Source organism: Neoarius graeffei, chromosome 3 (genome assembly GCF_027579695.1).
Source record: "Neoarius graeffei isolate fNeoGra1 chromosome 3, fNeoGra1.pri, whole genome shotgun sequence".
Classification (NCBI taxonomy): domain Eukaryota; kingdom Metazoa; phylum Chordata; class Actinopteri; order Siluriformes; family Ariidae; genus Neoarius; species Neoarius graeffei.
The window spans coordinates 7,786,491-7,812,006 of NC_083571.1; the positions used below are offsets into that span (position 1 = coordinate 7,786,491).

The 25,516-nt window shown below is 41.7% G+C and overlaps 1 protein-coding gene across 1 annotated transcript in view; it reads left to right on the forward strand.

The window, feature by feature from the left end:
• Positions 1 to 713: 713 nt before the first annotated feature.
• gpr176 (G protein-coupled receptor 176) overlaps positions 714 to 25,516 on the forward strand; it is a 39,494-nt gene continuing 14,691 nt past the window's right edge. The window contains exon 1 of the mRNA XM_060915787.1: positions 714 to 954. Coding sequence (XP_060771770.1) covers positions 759 to 954 — 196 coding nt within the window. The 5' untranslated portion in view covers positions 714 to 758. The remainder of the gene's footprint in view (positions 955 to 25,516) is intronic.

Below are 25,516 nucleotides of genomic sequence, written 5' to 3' on the forward strand. Positions count from 1 at the left end.
ACGAACCAAGGAGATTTCTGAGGACCTCAGAAAAAGCGTCGTTGATGCTCATCAGGCTTTTTTTGAGCACTCGATCACAAAAATTCTCCAAGTTATAGGTGCTCAGAGTCATCCCTGTGACACTGAGCTGGACTCCAGGCTCGCATGGCTGGTCTCTGTCGCTCGGAACAGAGAAGCTGTGGATGCTGAAAGCTCCTGATGAAGCTCATGTGCAGAGGAGGTGTGGCTCTGCATGTGGTGCCCTGTTCCATGATGAAACAGCACCTCCTGTCTCCTGTCCTCGATCCTCTTCCTTCCATTCTGCTAGTAGGATTTCAGAGTTTCAGGATGCGATTTGTGAATAAGGTATGATTTTGGGATTTTTCTCTGCAGCATGTTGGGAATGATGTGATGCTCTGGTCTGGTGCATGCTCCTCAGGCGTCATAACGTGCTTATGACGCGGATTGGACCGGATTATATGATATTTTAGGAGATGATATGAGTGTATCTGTGTGTCATGGTGTTTCCTTTTGCTCTGTGCTGTAGGACTGGGTTTTGACAGGTGGATGGATCATATCCTGAATGTCCTAATGGGGCTGTTCCAGACATGTCGGGGGCATTGATATGGACATTTCTCTGAAGCGCTTCTGCATCATTGCGCACAGAAGCGCGCGCCGCGCCGCGGCGGCCGTGTCCCCGTGTCCCCGTCCCTGTCTGTGTCCTCGGCGCCGCCTCCGTGATGGACGTCTGGCAGCTTCACCAGGCATGAAGCATCAACATGGACGTAGACGCTTGGGTTTCTCTCACCGAGAACGTGACCTCCCCGAGCCTGTCCCCGGGGTTAGTGAACTCCAGCTCGGCGGTGCGGGTGTGGGGAGACGCGGAGCAACCGGGCGAGGACAAGGAGGAGGAAGGAGCGTACCGGGACTTCGCCATCTCCGCTCAGCTCCTCATCCTCGCTGGCTCTCTGTTAGGTGAGGAAAAAAAGCCCTAGATGCTTAATTCAACACCTAATAGTCTATTTACACCCAGTGTTGGATGGAAGCCTGTTTTTCCACTGGGGGAAAAAAGATGTCACATGGCGTATCATAATAATATCTCATTATTATTATTATTAGACATTAATCATCATAATTATGAGACACGATATCATTATTAGGGCGGCACGGTGGTGTAGTGGTTAGCGCTGTCGCCTCACAGCAAGAAGGTTATAGGCCAAAGGCAGGGTACACCCTGGACAAGTCGCCAGGTCATCACAGGGCTGACACTTAGACACAGACAACCATTCACACTCACATTCACACCTACGCTCAATTTAGTCATCAGTTAACCTAACCTGCATGTCTTTGGACTGTGGGGGAAACCGGAGCACCTGGAGGAAACCCATGCTAACTCCACACAGAAAGGCCCTCGCCGGCCAAGGGGCTCGAACCCGGACCTTCTTGCTGCGAGGTGACAGCGCTAACCACTACGCCACCGTGCCACCCTTGACCGTAGGTGTGAATAGTTGTTCGTCTCTATGTGTCAGCCCTGTAATGATCTGGCGACTTGTCCAGGGTCAAGTACCCCACCTTTCGCCCATAGTTAGCTGGGATAGGCTCCAGTTCGCCTGCGACCCTGCACAGGATAATGGATGGATATCATAATTATGACTTACTATTTACGGTGGTGTAGTGGTTAGCACTGTCGCCTCACAGCAAGAAGGTCCGGGTTCGAGTCCAGTGGCCGGCGAGGGCCTTTCTGTGTGGAGTTTGCATGTTCTTCCTGTGTCCGCATGGGTTTCCTTTGGGTGCTCCAGTTTCCCCGACAGTCCAAAGACATGCAGGTTAGATTAATTGGTGGCTCTAAATTGACCGTAGGTGTGAATGGTTGTTCGTCTCTATGTGTCAGCCCTGTAATGATCTGGCGACTTGTCCAGGGTCAAGTACCCCACCTTTCGCCCATAGTCAGCTGGGATAGGCTCCAGCTCACCTGCGACCCTGCACAGGATAAGCGGTTACGGATAATGGATGGATATCATAATTATGACTTACTATTTATGGCGGCACGGTGGTGTAGTGGTTAGCACTGTCGCCTCACAGCAAGAAGGTCTGGGTTCGAGTCCAGTGGCCAGCGAGGGCCTTTCTGTGTGGAGTTTGCATGTTCTTCCCGTGTCTGAATGGGTTTCCTTCGGGTGCTCCAGTTTCCCCTACAGTCCAAAGACATGCAGGTTAGGTTAATTGGTGGCTCTAAATTGACCGTAGGTGTGAATGGTTGTTCGTCTCTATGTGTCAGCCCTGTAATGATGTGGCGACTTGTCCAGGGTGTACCCCGCCTCTCACCCATAGTCAGCTGGGATAGGCTCCTGCGACCCTGCACAGGATATGCGGTTACAGATAATGGATTGATATCATAGTTATGACTTACTATTTAACAATAATGAGAATGTATCTCATGATTATGAGATACTATGTCATAATAACATCACCGTCACACCCAATCCAGGCTTGAGGCGAACCATGTTTGGTTGACTTGGCAAGAATTGAAGCAGTAGGCCAAGTTAAGTTCCTTTCTGCACACTCGCACAGAGCAATTTAGAGCCACCAATTAGCTTAACCTGCATGTTTGTGGGGAAACTAGAGCACCTGGAAGAAACCCACACAGACAGCATGCAAACTCCACACAGAAAAGCCCCCATTAGCCACTGGGCTTGAACCCAGAACCTTCTTGCTATGAGCCAACAGTGCTAACCACTACATCGCCGTGCCGCCCAACAAGGAGATCATTTTCTCAAAATTACGACTAAATATTTCATTGTTATGAGCTAGTAAATCATTATTGGCTCAGCCTTTGTCTGTGTGTGTGTGTTTAACCAAGTTCAAGTGTGTTTAAGAATGTAATTGGTGTGCCAGCTGCAGTCGTGGTGTGGCACCACTGCATACTGACTACGTAAGCACCACGTTACATAACCTCAATTTGCACTGTAATCCTCTGTGGCTGAGCAGTCCAGGAAAGGAACAGATTTAGTAATGTCGGTTTGAATCCTGACGTCGACGTAAAAGGCTGTGCTCCGACCTGCACAGGTCTCTAGATATATTAATGAGATAGTCTTCTTCTTCCAGCTGCTCCTGTTAGGGTCACCACAGCAGATCTGTTCTGCATACTTTGATTTGGCATAGGTTTTACACCGGATGCCCTTCCTGACGCAAACCTCCTTCATCTGTCCAGGCTTGGAACCAGCACTAAGTATGCACTGGCTTGTGCAACCCCAGTGGCTGGGTATTTTTACCTAATCTGCATGTCTTTGGACGGTGGGAGGAAACCCATGTAGACATGGTGGAGAACATCCATACTCCACACAGAAAGGCCCCCGTCGTTGAACCCCCATGAGGTTCAAACCCAATCCAGAACCTTCTTGCTGTGAGGCGACAGTGCTAACCACTACACCACCGTGATTCACAAGATAGTACTCATCATAATAATAATGACTTACCATTTCATAATAATGAGGACATTTTCTCAAAATTATGACTTAATATCTCATTATTATGAGAACTTAAGTCTTAATTATATTTATGAGATAGTAATAGTCATGAGTATGAGATACTGAGTCATTATGATTAACATATGACAACATTTGTTAGATACTATATTAAGTCATAATTATGAGAGTTTCTCATATTTCGACAGGATTATTGTAGATGTGATAGAAAGCCATAATTATGTGAAAATGATCTCAGAGATATAGAATTAAGTCATTATTCGGAGAAACCTTCTCATTATTATTACTGCGGCAGAAATGGGCTTCAGTAGTATTCATTGGTAACACGATCGTACATAAGTAATTTTCTTCAGTTTTTTTTTAAATTTAATTTCCACAGGGATGTAAAGTTTCTTTCTTCTTAAATAGATATTATATTAATAAATGTTATATTCATAATATAAACAGGGTGTCTGATGTCTAGGAGTACCATGACTAAACCAAGGATATACCTAAAATAAAGGGGGGACATCATCCAGTGTCTTTTTAGACAATAAATAAATAAATAAAAAAAACTACAACCCCGATTCCAAAAAAGTTGGGACAAAGTACAAATTGTAAATAAAAACGGAATGCAATAATTTACAAATCTCAAAAGCTGATATTGTATTCACAATAGAACATAGACAACATATCAAATGTCGAAAGTGAGACATTTTGAAATTTCATGCCAAATATTGGCTCATTTGAAATTTCATGACAGCAACACATCTCAAAAAAGTTGGGACAGGGGCAATAAGAGGCTGGAAAAGTTAAAGGTACAAAAAAGGAACAGCTGGAGGACCAAATTGCAACTCATTAGGTCAGTTGGCAATAGGTCATTAACATGACTGGGTATAAAAAGAGCATCTTGGAGTGGCAGCGGCTCTCAGAAGTAAAGATGGGAAGAGGATCACCAATCCCCCTAATTCTGCGCCGACAAATAGTGGAGCAATATCAGAAAGGAGTTCGACAGTGTAAAATTGCAAAGAGTTTGAACATATCATCATCTACAGTGCATAATATCATCAAAAGATTCAGAGAATCTGGAAGAATCTCTGTGCGTAAGGGTCAAGGCCGGAAAACCATACTGGGTGCCCGTGATCTTCGGGCCCTTAGACGGCACTGCATCACATACAGGCATGCTTCTGTATTGGAAATCACAAAACGGGCTCAGGAGTATTTCCAGAGAACATTATCTGTGAACACAATTCACCGTGCCATCCGCCGTTGTCAGCTAAAACTCTATAGTTCAAAGAAGAAGCCGTATCTAAACATGATCCAGAAGCGCAGACGTCTTCTCTGGGCCAAGGCTCATTTAAAATGGACTGTGGCAAAGTGGAAAACTGTTCTGTGGTCAGACGAATCAAAATTTGAAGTTCCTTATGGAAATCAGGGACGCCGTGTCATTCGGACTAAAGAGGAGAAGGATGACCCAAGTTGTTATCAGCGCTCAGTTCAGAAGCCTGCATCTCTGATGGTATGGGGTTGCATTAGTGCGTGTGGCATGGGCAGCTTACACATCTGCAAAGACACCATCAATGCTGAAAGGTATATCCAGGTTCTAGAGCAACATATGCTCCCATCCAGACGACGTCTCTTTCAGGGAAGACCTTGCATTTTCCAACATGACAATGCCAAACCACATACTGCATCAATTACAGCATCATGGCTGCGTAGAAGAAGGGTCCGGGTACTGAACTGGCCAGCCTGCAGTCCAGATCTTTCACCCATAGAAAACATTTGGCGCACCATAAAACGGAAGATACGACAAAAAAGACCTAAGACAGTTGAGCAACTAGAATCCTACATCAGACAAGAATGGGTTAACATTCCTCTCCCTAAACTTGAGCAACTTGTCTCCTCAGTCCCCAGACGTTTACAGACTGTTGTAAAGAGAAAAGGGGATGTCTCACAGTGGGAAACATGGCCTTGTCCCAACTTTTTTGAGATGTGGTGTTGTCATGAAATTTAAAATCACCTAATTTTTCTCTTTAAATGATACATTTTCTCAGTTTAAACATTTGATATGTCATCTATGTTCTATTCTGAATAAAATATGGAATTTTGAAACTTCCACATCATTGCATTCCGTTTTTATTTACAATTTGTACTTTGTCCCAACTTTTTTGGAATCGGAGTTGTACAATATTTTTTAGACATATGTACAATATTTTGGGAATGTTGCATGATACAGCTGAGGTAAAAAAAAAAAAAATCAATAAAATTATTTATTTATTTAACAAAAAAAAAGCACAGACATTCGTCAGGGTCAGGCACAAAAACATTTTTTTAATTTATCTAATTTATGATTTTATTTAAATCCCTCTACCAGAGATATTGAGAAAAGCAAATATTCTAAATATCAGCAGAAATCAGTAATGATTTATGTTCAACTACATTAATCTTCTCAAGTGATTTGAAGGTCATTAACATCTTATATTTTCCCGAAAATAGTTTACTGATTCTCCATGAGTGTTGACATCCAGCGAGTGTGTGCGTGAAAGGGTTAAAATCCCACTATTGCAGTGTTCCAGGTGTTTATAGTGCTGAATTAACACCTACAGTCTCAGAGAAAAGGGTATTAACCCATACCACTCCTTGTCACTCACGTGGTACTGTCAAAAATACATATTTTGTTCCTTTATTGTGTCAGATTTACTTGGCAATGTGAATATAGAGTACCTTAAAAATGATTTTAAGGTTAATTGGCTTTTCGAGTTATAATTTACAGGTTCACTTCATGCACCTATACAGGTAAACGATAAAACACCAAAGGTACAAAAGGTGTACATGTGATGGTATGACACTAGTGATAAGTAAATAAAATAAACTGTTCTGAATGGACAAATACAGTCTTCGTATATAGGGTTCTTCAGACGTTCTTCCTAAAGTGGTTCTATATGGATCAAAATATCTTATTCTTGTAAAGAACCTCGATGTAGAACCCTACAACGAAACATTTCCTCATTAAGGGTTCTACTGTAGATCCTTTAGAGCCTTTAGAAGAAACGCTTAACTATACAGAGTGTACAGTTCTACATACATCTACATAAATACTTTAAAGGTTGATTAGAGGGTCCATTAGGAAAACCTTCCATGCAGGCCGAATGAATAATGTATCCATTTTTCTTCAGTTAGTGCTTCATCCTGATCAGGGTCGCAGCAGATCCAGAGTCTATCCCTGGAACACTGATTGTGAGTCAGGAATACAGGATTTGGAGATGATCATCCACCTACTGGTATGTTTTTGGGATTGAGAACCTTGGGAAACTAGAGAACCTTGAGGAAACCCTCAGAGACATGAGGAGATCCTGGAGTTCTTAGGGATCTCCGGTTTCTTCCCACCTCCCAAGAAACCTACTGGTAGGACATCAAGTGACTGAAAATCACCTACAGTATAGGTGTGCACGAGTGTGTGAACTTGTGTGGTGTGTTCCTGCCAGTGTTCCTGGGAAAAGCACTGGCTCGATCGCAACCCCTAGTAGATAAGATCCTGTAGCTGTACTTGTTGCCCATTAATAAATTACAGATTGTAATCGCTGGAAAAATCGCTTTGCTACACGTCAAGCCGTATCATGTTATTTTCATGTAACAGCATGGTCCTTTGTGTGTTATTCCTGACATAAATAATTCAAAAAGAGTGTGAATGAAATAATAATTAAAAAAAAATGTTGGAAGGAAGTGTCAGAGGTACGGGGAAAAGAGATGAGATTTTAGTTTGGAAGGAGCTGCATTTGGAGCAATAATTTTGGACATTCTTTTTATAGATCATTTTGATTTGTGTGTGTGTTGATATGTTTTGCTCATGGCTTGTGCATGGATTGAAAGCTCAGTGGTTAAGATGGTGGACTGCTGATCATGAGGTCAAACCCCAGCATTGCCAAAGTGCCTTTGTTATGCCCTTAAGCAAGGCCTGAAACCTTTAATTTGATTGATTGCAATACCTAGTATCAGAATCTGACCAATCCCAGCAACAACAACATAAAGTGTATTGGATATCAGAGAAAACATACACTCACTGGCCAGTTTAATTGGAACTTGTTCTTGATTCTGACCGCGAGTTGGTCTAGTGGTTAGCGTGTCCGCCTCTTGATTGGGAGATCCTGAGTTCTACTAATGGTCCGGTCATACCAAAGACCATCATAAAAATGGTACCTACTACCATCTGGCAAGGTATGCTGCGAGTGGGGAAGTCAAACTCTCGCGGTTACCAGAGGACACGGCCCCGACTGTAACCCTAGCTGTAGAGGTGAGAGGCTGAGGGCTATAGATAGTTTTCACATGACGTCACAGAGTCAGGGATTCCCTAGTGGCGGCCATCTTGCGGGTCAAGCTTACCGTACGGGTGACTGAGCACACATTGTAACGCGCGAGTACAAAGTCTTCAAAAGAACCCAAGCAGGCTATTTAAAGCTAGCAATGGTGCACACCTGTTGTATTCACGGCTGTCGTAATAGGTCAGATGATGAAGTCAAGCGGAGCTTTTATGGAATTCCCACTGTACGGGAGCACGAAGGCGAGCAAACAAACAAACTCAGCATACAAAGGAGAAATCTATGGCTTGCGAGAATCAACCGCACGGATTATCAGCCTTCCAGACACAGCAAAGTCTGCTCCGATCATTTTATAAGTGGTAAGTTGTTTAAATAAACAATCAATTGTGTTTAAGTTTGTTTTTAGAAACGAAAACATCATGTAAACAATCTCTGGAGAATGCCTAACTGGAACCGCTGAGTGTACGTTTACATTGTAATGTACACTTAATATCGCTCGTTTGTCACGTTTCTATTTGAAACTTGTCACTTCACTCACGCAAGGGTCATTTTTGAAAAACATTTTAGGTCTATTCTGTATGATTTGATTTGTGTTTGGGATGCAAACAGCGCGCCTTTTGGCGGATGCCGCCTGAATCGCGCAGATCCAATTTTTTTTTAAGGGGGGGCGTTGGAGTGTCTGATTATAATTTCAAAGTAAATTCTGTATTAAAATTACTAAATAAGCAAATCTGTTACAGTCCATGAAACAGGAAGTATAAGGATGAGAAAAAAACAGTTTAAATTGCAAAGCTGCGCACATTTGCGCAGCTCGAGCGGTGTGCAGGACTGCGCAAATGTGCGCAGCTTTGCGATTTAAACTGTTTTTTTCTCATCCTTATACTTCCTGTTTCATGGACTGTAACGGATTTGCTTATTTAGTAATTTTAATACAGAATTTACTTTGAAATTATAATCAGACACTCCAGTGCCCCCCCTAAAAAAAAAAAAAAATCGGATCTGCGCGATTCAGCCGTGAAAAAGGCGGCATCCGCCAAAAGGCGCGCTGTGAATATATAAAGTTGTATATATCAGACAGCCTTTAAAGTTTGATGAAGTCAGTTTCAGGCTTTGGAGCAGGCTTTGGCAGTTTCAGGCTTTGGCAGCCCTGCATAGTCACTTGAAAATGCATCTTTGTCCACTTCGTAGGGGTCAATTCCCCCAATCAAGGCCAGTTTGGCTGCATACCGTTGTCGTGAGATGTCGTCTAATGTATCTATATACTTCTGTTTGCTTGATTTTGCCGACATTGATCTTTATTTTAGAAAACTGACTATATAACTTCATAAATTCGTCCAAGATAACGTAGCCGGTAATGGCGATGGTCCGTTTTGTTTGCCCCACAAGATGGCGGCTGGAGGGCGTTCCCCGGAATGCCGTGACGTCAGTGAAAACTATCTATTGAAATGGAGATCGGCACCACACCCATACACCAGTTGGACAGGAGACTGCCTGGGAAGACCAGATTCTGGTGTGAGAAGGACTTTGACTTTTTTGTTCTTGATTCTAAGATCAAGATCCTGTTCTTGGCTGCAGGAATGGAACCCAGTATGCTCTTATCTCTTTGTTGCTTTTCTGCTGAGATGCTTTTCTGCTCACCATGGTTGTAAAGAGTGATTATATGAGTTACTATATCCTTCCTGGTAAAAAAGCTCAAACCAATCTGTCCATTTTCCTTTGAGCTCTCTTATCAACAAGATGTTTGTTTCCACCCACAGAACTGTCACTCACTCACTCACTCACTCACTCGATGTTTTTTGTTTTTTGCACCATTCTGTCTGTGTAAACTCTAGAGACTGTTGTGTGTGAAAACCCCAGGAGATCAGCAGTTTCTGAAATACTCAAACCAGTCCATCTGGCTTAAACCAACACCCATGCCACAGCAATCCTGCATGATTTGATGCATTGTGCTGCTGTCAAGGGATTGGCTGATTCGAGAACTGCATAAAACAGCGGGTGGATGGATGGGTGTTCCTAATAAAGTGGCCAGTGAATGTATCATAAGTTAAAAAAAATATACTATCAAGGCCATACAGATACGCACCATTATTTTGTTATGGAGGGGTGCAAACTTTTGCCTCAGCTGTGTTCAACGTTGACTGAATACCTGATGTGTTGATTTACATCCAGACGAACCCAGACTGAACACAGTGAGGGTTAATTCATCATTGGGGATTTGGCTGTAATTGGTGAGTAATTGCAGAAAAAATGACTTATGAGCATGTTTTCAGTAACGAGCTGAAAATAACGTGGGCTGAACAGATGGCCAAGAAAAACACTTTCAGCTGTGATTAAAAAAAACAAAACAAGTGTGAATAATTAACAATGGCCTTAATATATCTCTCATACATTATTCATTCATTAGAATTACCACACCATTTTGAATTCTCCGTTCTGGTTGGTCAGGAGGTGTTGATTAATCCTCTGACAGGAGCGCAGCTGCAAACCACAGGATTATATTCATGCACTCGGTCTCACGTGCTATCGTTTCTATAGTAACAGCTCATTCACATGAGGAAGCTCATCATTGATCTGACAGATGAGTTTACGCTTCTTTGCGGTTTCTTGGCGACACGGACGATCAACTGCGATCAAGAAAAAAAAAGAGACTCTGGTGAGGGAAAGGCTGTTTGTAGCTGCTAGAACATAAGTGAGAACAGGAGCTAACCTGTTTCACGGAAGTTCCACTCCAGTAAATGTAACTACCCTCACCGGACACTTTATTAGAAACACCCCTCCATGCACCTTCAGTTAAAGTTCACAATGTTCAAACATCAGAATGGGGAAAATTGTGATCTCACGGTGACGTGTGACTTTCTTTCACTGTGGCACACTCTGGATGTTGGTTTGATTATTTCAGGAACTGCTGAGAAATCACCTGGGGTTTTCACACACAACAGTCTCTAGAGTTTACACAGATAGAATGGTGCGCAAAACAAAAAACATCAAGTGAGTGAGTGACAGTTCTATAGGTGGAAGGATATAGTACAACCCCGATTCCAAAAAAGTTGGGACAAAGTACAAATTATAAATAAAAACAGAATGCAATGATGTGGAAGTTTCAAAATTCCATATTTTATTCAGAATAGAACACAGATGACATATTAAATGTTTAAACTGAGAAAATGTATCATTTAAAGAGAAAAATTAGGTGATTTAAAATTTCATGACAACAAGACATCTCAAATAAGTTGGGACAAGGCCATGTTTCCCACTGTGAGACATCCCCTTTTCTCTTTACAACAGTCTGTAAACGTCTGGGGACTGAGGAGACAAGTTGCTCAAGTTTAGGGATAGGAATGTTAACCCATTCTTGTCTAATGTAGGATTCTAGTTGCTCAACTGTCTTAGGTCTTTTTTGTCGTATCTTCCGTTTTATGATGCGCCAAATGTTTTCTATGGGTGAAAGATCTGGACTGCAGGCTGGCCAGTTCAGTACCCGGACCCTTCTTCTACGCAGCCATGATGCTGTAATTGATGCAGTATGTGGTTTGGCATTGTCATGTTGGAAAATGCAAGGTCTTCACTGAAAGAGACGTCGTCTGGATGGGAGCATATGTTGCTGTAGAACCTGGATATACCTTTCAGCATTGATGGTGTCTTTCCAGATGTGTAAGCTGCCCATGCCACACGCACTAATGCAACCCCATACCATCAGAGATGCAGGCTTCTGAACTGAGCACCGATAACAACTCGGGTCGTCCTTCTCCTCTTTAGTCCGAATGACACGGCGTCCCTGATTTCCATAAAGAACTTCAAATTTTGATTCGTCTGACCACAGAACAGTTTTCCACTTTGCCACAGTCCATTTTAAATGAGCCTTGGCCCAGAGAAGACGTCTGCGCTTCTGGATCGTGTTTAGATACGGCTTCTTCTTTGAACTATAGAGTTTTAGCTGGCAACGGTGGATGGCACGGTGAATTGTGTTCACAGATAATGTTCTCTGGAAATATTCCTGAGCCCATTTTGTGATTTCCAATACAGAAGCATGCCTGTATGTGATGCAGTGCCGTCTAAGGGCCCGAAGATCACGGGCACCCAGTATGGTTTTCCAGCCTTGACCCTTATGCACAGAGATTCTTCCAGATTCTCTGAATCTTTTGATGATATTATGCACTGTAGATGATGATATGTTCAAACTCTTTGCAATTTTACACTGTCGAACTCCTTTCTGATATTGCTCCCCTATTTGTCGGCGCAGAATTAGGGGGATTGGTGATCCTCTTCCCATCTTTACTTCTGAGAGCCGCTGCCACTCCAAGATGCTCTTTTTATACCCAGTCATGTTAATGACCTATTGCCAATAGGTCCCAACTTTTTTGGAATCGGGGTTGTAACTCATATAATCACTCTTTACAACAGCGGTGAGCAGAAAAGCATCTCAGCAGAAAAGCAACAGAGAGAAGAACACATTGGGTTCTACTCCTGCAGCGAAGAACAGGAGTCTTGGAACCAACAACAAGCTCCTATTCAAGTGTCCAGTGAGTGTATAAATGGATAAAATGAAAGATTTTGCATTCTTTAATAATGAATAAGATATGTAAATGACGCGCGTGTTTTTCTTTCTTATTCATTCATCTCTGATTTATTCATCACTCGCTTATTGAAATCATTTTTTTAAAAACGTGGCGCAGTCAGAACACCAGTGCACATCAGATTCCAAAACGAACTGACTCCCAGGACGGATTATAAAGTTGTAAACACACCGTGCAGGGTTTTATGTCCTCTTACATCTCTCTTTCAGCGCCTTTTCACTCCGTTTCTCATTTTTCTTTCTTCGCAACACACCAAAATAGCCTCAGTGTTGAATGAGCACTCGATCTGTCCAAGTGGAAACAAATGAAAACGTTAAACACTGGAGGTGCTAATGTTTTCCTCAGTGTACAGTCGATCACTAAATCACTAATATCTCGCGTTCATTTCCGTCTCCCGTGTCGAGCTTCGTAATCTGATAGATATGTTCAGGGTTCCTTCCTGAAACTGTCACATTGACATGATTAGCATTTACACTCTGCACTAATCTGCCTTTTGGAGTCTTTAGTCTTTTATGAACGATGGACTGATTGTGCTAAAAAATGAAAAGAAATAAAGAACTTTAATCTCCTGTGAGGTTCGTGCTTTGTTTGGGTTGAGGATTTTGTAAAGATAACGAGAGCTAATGTTCATCTGTTAAAAAATATGACGGTTTAAAGTACACCTATGTGGAAATCTTCATCTCTGAAGAATATTTTTAGACGTATTTAAATACCGTAAAGTGGGCCCCAGTGTCCTAACAGCTAAAGGCTAGCAAACTAGCTCGATTTTTTTTTTTTACATTTTTAGATTATTTTTACTTTTTTTTAGATTTCTTGTCTATCAGAGTCTTTATTTGCGTCATCATTTTCTCATTGACCTGTTTATCAATGGCCAACATTTTCAATATGTTACATTCACAATGAAAAATGTTTTGTTCTTTATTAATACTCAGGGTTGCCAGAGTGTCATTTTTTTACCCAAATTTGAATCGCTTTGGGACAAGGTTGGAAAAAGCAAGTCTACAAGTGGCAGGGTTTCTCTCTGTCTGGCTCGCTCTCTTTTAAACTTAGTTTAAAAATATTATGTAACTGTCAATATCTAGTTTTAAAACTAGCAATCAGAACTGAATCAATTTCTGCACACAAACAGAAAATGTAAATCCGCATAGCGCGTTGATAATGTACAGAACAATTTCTGATGTAAGAAATATTATAGGCAGCACGGTGGTGTAGTGGTTAGCGCCGTTACCTCACAGCAAGAAGGTCCGGGTTCGAGCCCCGTGGCCGGCGAGGGCCTTTCTGTGCGGAGTTTGCATGTTCTCCCCGTGTCCGTGTGGGTTTCCTCCGGGTGCTCCGGTTTCCCCCACAGTCCAAAGACATGCAGGTTAGGTTAACTGGTGACTCTAAATTGAGCGTAGGTGTGAATGTGAGTGTGAATGGTTGTCTGTGTCTGTGTCAGCCCTGTGATGACCTGGCGACTTGTCCAGGGTGTACCCCGCCTTTCGCCCATAGTCAGCTGGGATAGGCTCCAGCTTGCCTGCGACCCTGTAGAGCAGGATAAAGCGGCTAGAGATAATGAGATGAGATGAGAAATATTATAAGGATTGTGTCTGAGATGGAGATAAAAGAGATTGTTCACATTATGTATTGCAGGTATGACAAATCAGAAATGCATGTGCACCACAGTGATATTGTTTCATATGCAAAGAACAAGAAGTCTCACTAAGACCTGGTAATTATTCCAGTTTTAGTGAAGTAAACTTAATTTCCTTAATTTCCTTTGGGATGAATAAAATATCTATCTATCTATCTATCTATCTATCTATCTATCTATCTATCTATCTATCTATCTATCTATCTATCTATCTATCATGTCTTGCAAAAGTATTCATCCCCCTTGGTGCTTGTCCTGTTTTGTCGCATTACAAGCTGGAATTAAAATGGATGTTTCGAAGGTTAGGACCATTTGATTTACACAACATGCCGACGACTTTAAAGTTGAATTATAATTTATTTTTGTGACACAAACAATAAGTTGAAAAAACAGAAATCTGGACTGTGCATAAGTATTCACCCCCTTTCATATTCACCCCTAAATAAGAGCTGGTCCAACCGATTCACTTCATAAGTCACATCATTAGTTGATTAAGATCCATCTGTGTGCAATCAAAGTGCCACATGATCTGTCACATGATGTCTGTATAAATCAACCTGTTCTGGAAGGACCCTGACTCTGCAACACGACTAAGCAAGCAACATGAAAACCAAGGAGCCTCCAAACAGGTCAGAGACAAAGTTGTGGAGAAGTATAGATCAGGGTTGGGTTCTAAAAAATATCTCAAACTGTGAATATCCCACAGAGCTCCATTAAATCCATTATAGCAAAATGGAAAGAATATGGCACCACTACAAACCTGACAAGAGAAGGCCCTGCCCACCAAAACTCACAGACCGGGTAAGGAGGGCATTAATCAGAGATGCAACAAAGACACCAAAGAGAACACTGAAGGAGCTGCAGAGATCCACGGCGGAGATGGGAGTATCTGTCCATTGGACCACTTTAAGCTGCACACTCCACAGAGTGGGCGGGGCTTTATGGAAGAGTGGCCAGAAAAAAAGTCCTTGCTTAAGAAAACATGTTTGGAGTTTGCCCAACAGCATGTGGCAGACTCCCCAAACACATGGAAGAATAGCTTCTGGTCAAATGAGACTAAAATTGATCTTTTCAGCCATCATGGGAAAAGCCATGTGTGGCGCAAACCCAACACCCTGAGAACATCATTCCTACAGTGAAGCATGGTGGTGGCAGCATCATGCTGTGGGGATGTTTTTCATCTGCAGGGACAGGAAAGCTGGTCAGGACTGAAGGAAAGATGGATGGCACTAAATACAGGGCAATTCTGGAGGAAAACCTGTTTGAGTCGGCCAGAGGTTTGAGACTGGGATGGAGGTTCACGTTCCAGCAGGACAATGACCCTAAACATACTGCTAAAGCTATACTGGAGTGGTTTAATGGGAAAAATTTAAATGTCTTGGAATGGCCTAATCAAAGCCCAGACCTCAGTCCAATTGAGAATCTGTGGCATAACTTGAAGATTGCTGTAGACCAACGCAACCCATCTAACTTGAATGAGGTGGAGCAGTTTTGCCTTGAGGAACAGGCAAAAATCCCAGTGGCTAGATGTGCTAAGCTAATAGAGAGAAACCCCAAGAGACTTGCAGCTGTAATTGCAGCAAGAGGTGGCTCGACAAAGTATTGACTTTGGGGGGGAATACCTATGCATACTTCAGATTTCTGTTTTTTCATCTTAATTATTGTTTGTGTCATAATAAAAAAAAAAACTATTTTTACCTTAAGTTGTAGGCACGTTGTGCAAATCAAATGGTGCTAACCGTCCAAAAATAAATTTTAATTCCAGCTTGTAATGCGACAAAACACCAAAGGGGGATGAATACTTTTGCAAGACACTGTATTTCTCCATCTACCTCTGGCATAGTTGGATGTATATGAAAAAAAAAAAAAACATTTCATACAGAAACATTTAAAGACTATGGATTTACAAGTGTGGTGGCCGAAATGCCAAGGCTTGGGGTCGTAGGAAATGTACAATGTCTTTATTTGGGAACTTCTGCTGTAGCTACATAGATATCTCATCTCATTCTCATTATCTCTAGCCGCTTTATCCTATTCTACAGGGTCGCAGGCAAGCTGGATCCTATCCCAGCTGACTACGGGCGAAAGGCGGGGTACACCCGGGACAAGTCGCCAGGTCATCACAGGGCTGACACATAGACACAGACAACCATTCACACTCACACTCACACCTACGCTCAATTTAGAGTCACCAGTTAACCTAACCTGCATGTCTTTGGACTGTGGGGGAAACCGGAGCACCCGGAGGAAACCCACGTGGACACGGGGAGAACATGCAAACTCCGCACAGAAAGGCCCTCGCCGGCCACGGGGCTCGAACCCGGACCTTCTTGCTGTGAGGCGACAGCGCTAACCACTACACCACCGTGCCGCCCTCTACATAGATATATGGAATCTAAATGCTGCTTTTTTAGTTTAGAAAATACATATTTTGATCGATCTTAAACATTCCAACGTACAATTTTGGCCTTTGAATACATAAATATTTTGAAATTTTTTTAGTATCCAAAAAGCTGTAATGGAAATACACTCACTGGCCACTTTAATAGGAACTTCTTGTTGATTCTAAGATCCCTGTTCTTGGCTGCAGGAGTAGAACCTGATGTTCCTTCTGCTGTTGTTTTTCTGCTGAGATGCTTTTCTGCTCACCACGGTTGTAAAGAGTGATTATATGAGTTATTATATCCTTCCTGGGAAAGAAGCTCGAATCAATCTGTCCATTTTCCTCGGACCTCTCTTATCAACGAGGCGTTTGTTTCCACCCACAGAACTGTTGTTCACTCAACTCACTTGATGTTTTTTGTTTTTTGCACCATTCTTTCTGTGTAAACTCTAGAGACTGTTGTGTGTGAAAACCCCAGGAGATCAGCAGCTTCTGAAATACTCAAACCAGTCCATCTGGCTCGAACCAACACCCATGCCACAGTGAAAGAAAGAAAGTCACACTTCACTGTGAGACCACAATTTTTCCCATTCTGACGTTTGAACGTTGTGAACATTGTGAACATTAACTGAGCTCTTGATTTGTATCTGAATGATTTGATGCATTGTGCTGCTGTTGAGGGATTGGCTGTGAGTGGCCGGTGAGTGTTTATTAGGTTTTACTACAGTGTGACTCACGGAATCGAATCAAATGTCTTGTGATTCCCCTTTCAGAGAGCTGAGTATGATCATTGTGTTTTGCTCCGGTCATTATTTAAGTGTGTTCTGATTGCTCGGTGCTTTCTGATGAATGTTTACTCAGTCGCTTGTCTGTCGTATTGATTCTAGTTTCCAAGCAGTGGCGTAAAAGCATCCGTTCTGTCAGTAGCAATAACTATTTGAATTTATATACAGTATCCAGAGGTCACACCTGTTCCCATCATTTCTCCATCACACGGGAGTTATAATTCAGAGAGGTTTAGAAATAAGCTTGCATGTTGGAGGTTGAGGAATTAGCAAATGGTTCCCTGTTGACGTTCACAAAGGACAAACTGCGTGTCCTCGTCATAGTCATTAAGTCATACTATGTGAATTTTTTTTATTCAGCTACATTGCGTTAATTAAAGACAATCAAAATAAAGTCTTGAAAGTCTGTGTTTCAGACACCAAATGTTTAGCAGCAAAGAGGCAAGATGAGTATCCCTGACCATACCTATCACTTCTCTTCATATTTAAAAGCTTCAAAGGAAACGAAGTGATGATGATGTGCAAATGATGCAGGTCAGTGAACTGGACTAGCTAGCGAGATCTTTTGAGCATGAAATCTGTGATGTTCGGTCCAGAGTGCTGGTGTGGCTTGTAGGATAATGCATGAGAGGCATCTTTACTCAATAACTAATGATATGCAGCTCAAAACTTGTAAGAATTAAATCAGATAATGAGTGAGCTAATGAACCTAGCAAGCTTCTGAAACCTTAACAGTATTTGGCGAAGTTAGCTAGCCAGATATAATGTTACCTTTCTGTATACACTGAAAGATGACTTATTTGCTCTTATTTGAGTCTGTCACTACGTTCACATGCACAATATATTCTGGCTTTTGTCCTTATTCCATCCATCCATCCATTTTCTTCCACTTATCCGAAGTTGGGTCACGGTGGCAGCAGTCTAAGCAAGGTATTCCAAGCGTCCTTTCCCCCTAGCAATGCTTTCCAGTTCCTCCTGGGGGATCGCAAGGTGCTCCCAGGCCAGATGAGATGCATAATCTCTCCAGCTTGTTCTGGGTCTAACCCAAGGTCTCCTCCCAGTTGGACGTGCCCGGAAAACCTCCAAAGGAAGGCGCCCAGGAGGCATCCTAATCAGATGCCCGAACCATCTCAGCTGACTCCTTTTGACATGAAGGAGCAGCGGCTCAACTCCAAGGTCCCTCTGGATGTCTGATCTCCTCACCCTATCTCAAAGGGTGAGCCCAGCCACCCAACGGAGAAAGCTCATTTCAACCACCTGTATCTGCGATCTCATCCTTTCAGTCACTACCCAAAGCTCATGACCATAGGTGAAGGTTGGAATGTAGATTGACTGACTGGTAAATCGAAAGCTTTGCCTTCCGGCTCAGCTCCCTCTTCACCATGATGGACCGGTACAAGGCCCGCATTACTGCTGACACCACCCCAATCCGCCTGTCCATCACACACTCCATTTTACCATCACTCATGAACAAGACCCCGAGATACTTGTACTCCTTCATTTAGGGCAGCAACTCACTCCAACCCAGAGGGAGCACTCCACTGTTTCCTGGCAGAGAACCATGGCCTCAGACTTGGAGGTGCTGACTCTCATCCCAGCTGCTTCACTCTTGGCTGCAAACCATCCCAGTGCTTGCTGAAGGTCATGCTCTGAAGAAGCCAACAGAATCACATCATCTGCATAGAGCAGAGATGCAATTCTGAGGTTCCCAAACTGGACACCCCGGCTGCACCTTGAGATCCCATCCATGAATATCAGAAACGGGATCAGTGATTGGGTCCTTATTCCGAAAAAGACAATATTCCTACGAAGCTAATGAAATGAATGTTCCACTAAAATCAGAGCTCCTGATGAGTTTATGAGAAAAATATTTGCAATGGTACAAAATCAACCTGAATAGAATAATACGCACCATGAATGAATCATTGAATTGTGTCGTGTTTTTCACTTCAATAAGACACTCACTGCATTGTCTTTTGTTTCAATAATAAGAGATGCATTGCAGTTACGATACATATTTATTCCTTTCTTAGACGCCACATGCCATGCGCCAGAAGCACCACCATGACATTTATTATGGTGTGACTCTGCTGGGCGCCTGGTGGACAGCAGTGAACCAGCGCTTTCACTTTACATCACTACTGTAGAGCTACCATCCAATATCACACTCGATACATCAAACAGGTGTCTGGTTACATCTGTCACATCCACGTGCTCGCAGCACCATTAGGACTAATTACCCTGCACCTGTTCCTGATTAGAGTGCAATCACAGTGCAGACATTTATATAAGGACTCTGTGTAACGTAACACACAGACTTTGCGAAAGCCTTGTATTTTGTGTCACTCTTCTGGTTTTGACCCTGTTTGTGTTTTTGGGCTGTGAGTATTGTATTCCCTCTGATATCCTGTCCGTGCCTCACTCCAGCATTGCCTGGTTTTCAACTATGCCTCTATTTGTCTCCGTTTTGGAATTGTTTGCGAGTGTGTTTTCAGTAAAACTCTTCCTGCGATTACATCTGTCTATCGCCCTTACATGACACAAACTGTCAACTGTCCAACAAGCTAGTGGACTAATAAAACTGTTTTAACTCATTTTATATGAAACTGTCATGAATATTTTCTGTAAAATGTCTTAGTAAATAATCCCACGTTATTTTTTTAAAAAGTAAATGAAAAATAAGCGCTGGATAAAAACCCATCTATCTTATGGAAATAAAGATAAAAATTTCATTGTCCGGTGGTCAAGTGTTTATGAGATACGTTGCCTTGCACTTACGATCGGGTTCCCTGTGGTGGTACACGGACGCTGTTCGTACATACGGTCGCAAAAGCCAGAAAAAATCAGATCAATGCATTACCATATTCTCTTCAGTACGGAGCTCTGCTCTGTGCTAATACAGTGGGGCAAAAAAGTATTTAGTCAGTCACCAATTGTGCAAGTTCTCCCACTTAAAAAGATGAGAGAGGCCTGTAATTTTCATCATAGGTACACTTCAACTATGAGAGACAAAATGAGAAAAAAAAAATCCAGAAAATCACATTGTCTGATTTTTAAAGAATTTATTTGCAAATTATGGTGGAAAATAAGTATTTGGTCAATAACAAAAGTTCATCTGAATACTTTGTTATATAACCTTTGTTAGCAATGACAGAGGTCAAATGTTTTCTGTAAGTCTTCACAAGGTTTTCACACACTGTTGCTGGTATTTTGGCCCATTCCTCCATGCAGATCTCCTCTAGAGCAGTGATGTTTTGGGGCTGTCGCTGGGCAACACGAACTTTCAATTCCCTCCAAAGATTTTCTATGGGGTTGAGATCTGGAGACTGGCTAGGCCACTCCAGGACCTTGAAATGCTTCTTATGAAGCCACTCCTTCGTTGCCCGGGTGGTGTGTTTGGGATCATTGTCATGCTGAAAGACCCAGCCACGTTTCATCTTCAATGCCCTTGCTGATGGAAGGAGGTTTTCACTCAAAATCTCACGATACATGGCCCCATTCATTCTTTCCTTTACACGGATCAGTCGTCCTGGTCCCTTTGCAGAAAAACAGCCCCAAAGCATGATGTTTCCACCCCCGTGCTTCACAGTAGGTATGGTGTTCTTTGGATGCAACTCAGCATTCTTTCTCCTCCAAACACGACAAGTTGAGTTTTTACCAAAAAGTTCTATTTTGGTTTCATCTGACCATATGACATGCTCCCATTCCTCTTCTGGATCATCCAAATGCTCTCTAGCAAACTTCAGACGGGCCTGGACATGTACTGGCTTAAGCAGGGGGACACGTCTGGCACTGCAGGATTTGAGTCCCTGGCGGCGTAGTGTGTTACTGATGGTAGCCTTTGTTACTTTGGTCCCAGCTCTCTGCAGGTCATTCACTAGGTCCCCCATGTGGTTCTGGGATTTTTGCTCACTGTTCTTGTGATCATTTTGACCCCACAGGGTGAGATCTTGCATGGAGCCCCAGATCGAGGGAGATTATCAGTGGTCTTGTATGTCTTCCATTTTCTAATAATTGCTCCCACAGTTGATTTCTTCACACCAAGCTGCTTACCTATTGCAGGTTCAGTCTTCCCAGCCTGGTGCAGGTCTACAACTTTGTTTCTGGTGTCCTTTGACAGCTCTTTGGTCTTGGCCATAGTGGAGTTTGGAGTGTGACTGTTTGAGGTTGTGGACAGGTGTCTTTTATATTGATAACGAGTTCAAACAGGTGCCATTAATACAGGTAACGAGTGGATGACAGAGGAGCCTCTTAAAGAAGAAGTTACAGGTCTGTGAGAGCCAGAAATCTTGCTTGTTTGTAGGTGACCAAATACTTATTTTACCGAGGAATTTACCAATTAATTCATTAAAAATCCTACAATGTGATGTCCTGGATTCTTTCCCCCCATTCTGTCTCTCATAGTTGAAGTGTACCTATGATGAAAATTACAGGCCTCGCTCATCTTTTTAAGTGGGAGAACTTGCACAATTGGTGGCTGACTAAATACTTTTCTGCCCCACTGTATTCCTGTTTACTGTACATGCAGCTGTGCATACTACAATTGTCTAGTTGGTTTGTGTACAACACACAGACCTGACCGTAACCAGACAAGAGACCGCATATCACAAATTCTCAAACCATGACATACAGTGGTGCTTGAAAGTTTGTGAACCCTTTCGAATTTTCTATATTTCTGCATAAATATGACCTAAAACATCATCAGATTTTCACACGAGTCCTAAAAGTAGATAAAGAGAACCCAGTTAAACAAATGAGACAAAAAATATTGTACTTGGTCATTTATTTATTGAAGAAAATGATCCAATATTGCATATCTGTGAGTGGCAAAAGTATGTGAACCTTTGCTTTCAGTATCTGGTGTGAGCCCCTTGTGCAGCAATAACTGTAACTAAACGTTTGCGGTAACTGTTGATCAGTCCTGTACACCGGCTTGGAGGAATTTTAGCTCATTCCTCCATACAGAACAGCTTCAACTCTGGGATGTTGGTGGGTTTCCTCACATGAACTGCTCGCTTCAGGTCCTTCCACAACATTTCGAATGGATTAAGATCAGGGCTTTGACTTGGCCATTCCAAAACATTAACTTTATTCTTCTTTAACCATTCTTTGGTAGAACGACTTGTGTGCTTAGGGTTGTTGTCTTGCTGCATGAACCACCTTCTTTTGAGATTCAGTTCATGGACAGATGTCCTGACATTTTCCTTGAGAATTCGCTGGTATAATTCAGAATTCATTGTTCCATCAATGATGGCAAGCCGTCCTGGACCAGATGCAGCAAAACAAGTCCAAGCCATGATACTACCACCACCATGTTTCACAGATGGGATAAGGTTCTTATGCTGGAATGCAGTGTTTTCCTTTCTCCAAACATAACACTTCTCATTTCAACCAAATATTCTATTTTCGTCTCATCCATCCACAAAACATTTTTTCCAATAGCCTTCTGGATTGTTCACGTGATCTTTAGCAAACTGCAGACGAGCAGCAATGTTCTTTTTGGCGAGCAGTGGCTTTCTCCTTGCAACCCTGCCATGCACACCATTGTTGTTCAGTGTTCTCCTGATGGTGGACTCATGAACATTAGCCAATGTGAGAGAGGTCTTCAGTTGCTTAGAAGTTACCCTGGGGTCCTTTATGAACTCGGCGACTATAATGCCGCTTTTCCACTACAAACGCGGCTGAGTCGGGCTGAGCCATGCCGTGCTGAGTTGGGCTGAGTCGAGCTGAGCGGGGCTGTTGGAGTTGCATTTCGACTACAACCGCGCTGAACCGTGCTGGCTGGAAGTGGGTGGACACATTGGGTGGAGTTAGCAAAAGTGGGTGGACATCATGTGATGTCATTAAGCGGCGCAAACAGTGACATCAGTGATCTTTTAAGCGGTAGTCTCACGACCCGGATAGTAAACAATAAACATGGAGGACATGGAGTCGTTAGTGTTGTTGGTCTTGGTGCTGTGGCTTGTTGTCACCGACAACGCCAACAGATACTGGCAAGAGCGTATAGATGAGGCGAGGCTTCAGAAATTCTCGTAATTCTCCTTCTTCCGGGTTTACGGTGTTTACAGATCCCAGCGCACTCGCGGGGCGTGTGTGGGCATGTGAGGACACTCCTCCTCACCAATCAGTGCACAGGGGAGTGTCTGCTCACGCCCCCAGCCTCACTCAGCTCGGTTTGGCTCGCTTCAGCCCCACTCCAAAACGGTGTGAGTTTTGGGTGCTAAGCAGGGCTGAAGCGAGCTGAGTCGTGCTGTTTTGAGATAGTCGAAACGCGAGCCGTGTCGGGCTGAAGTGAGCTGAAGCGAGCTGAAGTGAGCTGAAAAAGGGTAGTGGAAAAGGGCCATTAGATGCCTTGCTCTTGGAGTGATCTTTGTTGGTCGACCACTCCTGAGGAGGGTAACAATGGTCTTGAATTTCCTCCATTTGTACACAATCTGTCTGACTGTGGATTGGTGGAGTCCAAACTCTTTAGAGATGGTTTTGTAACCTTTTCCAGCCTGATGAGCATCAACAGCGCTTTTTCTGAGGTCCTCAGAAATCTCCTTTGTTCGTGCCATGATACACTTCCACAACCATGTGTTGTGAAGATCAGACTTTGATAGATCCCTGTCCTTTAAATAAAACAGGGTGCCCACTCACACCTGATTGTCATCCCATTGATTGAAAACGCCTGACTCTAATTTCACCTTCAAATTAACTGCTAATCCTAGAGGTTCACATAATTTTGCCACTCACAGATATGTAATATTGGATCATTTTCCTCAATAAATAAATGGCCAAGTATAATATTTTTGTCTCATTTGTTTAACTGGGTTCTCTTTATCTACTTTTAGGACTTGTGTGAAAATTTGTTGATGTTTTAGGTCATATTTATGCAGAAATATAGAAAATTCTAAAGGGTTAACAAACTTTCAAGCACCACTGTATATTCTGAATGCACTGTATACATGTAAAAAAAAAGTTCCTAAAACGCAAACAATATCAGCATATCCTACATGTCTTAATCAGAAAATGTTAAATTCAGAATAAGGCCATCTTTAGAATATCCAAACGGAATATGTTGTTTACACGACCTGTATCAAGTTCCAAATATTGTCGTATTTGGAATATTAGTGTGTACATAAGCATACTGATAATCTTCATGACTGTTTACTTTTACTTCCTGTATTATTATTATTATTACTACAGCAGCAGCAGTACTGTACTTTTACTCCAGGCAGCATGTTTTGGACTCTTTCCACTACTGCAAAACTTTAATCCAACAAAGTACACAATCATTTTCACTTCATTATTTATCATTTTTAACACTGCTTAATATCTTAAAACCACAAATTTCTAAAATACCAAGTTCAAAGTGCAGTGAAAAAGAAAAACCTTGGATTAAAATAATTGTCAAGTTATTGGTGTTTTTTAGTGAGCTTTCAAAACTAAAAAAAAAGATACTTTTTTATATAACATTTTTTCAGTCGAGCAACACTAAAAATTACCTGCAACAAGCTGACACACATTTATTTATTTATTTATTTATAAGAATCTCGCAACTTAAACACTTTTTTTATATGTTGAAATATATATTTTTTTCAGTTCAGCAAAAGACACAATTTTTTCACAATTTTCTTAACTTAAAAAAAATACTTTGTTATAATATTTTTTCTGTTGACCAACACAAAAATTATCTTCAACAAGGTGACATATTTATTATTATTATTATTATTATTATTATTATTATTATTATTATTATCTTTATTTTTTTTAATCTCCCAACTGAAGAAATACTTTTTCTATGTTGTAATATTTTTGACACTTTTTTCACAATTCTCAAATTAAAAAAAAAAAACTTTTCATGTTATAACATTTTTTCTGTTTAGCAACACAAAAATTACCTGCAACCAGGTGATACATTTATTTATTTTATTTATTTTTAAATCTCCCAACTGAAATTTTTTATATGTTGTAATATATTTTTTTCAGTTTAGCCACACAATTTTTTGACACATTTTCTTCCTCAATTTTCTCAACTTTAAAAAAAAAAACCTTTTTACGTTAATACATTTTTTTTTTTCTGTTGAGCAACACAAAAATTGCCTGCAACAAGGTGACACGTTTATTTTTTTCTTTTTAAATTTCCCAATTGTAAAAATACTTTTTTATATGTTGTAAAATATTATCAGTTTAGCAAAACTGAATTTTTGACGCATTTTTCACAATTTTCTCAATTAAAAAACCCCAAAACGTTTTATGTTATAACATTTGTATTTAGGCAGAAATAAAAAAAAATACCTGAAACAAGTTGACACAATTAAAAAAAAATCTCAACTGAAAAAAATATTATTTGTTGTTTTTATTTTTATTTTTATTTATTTGAGCAAAACTAAAACTATAAGT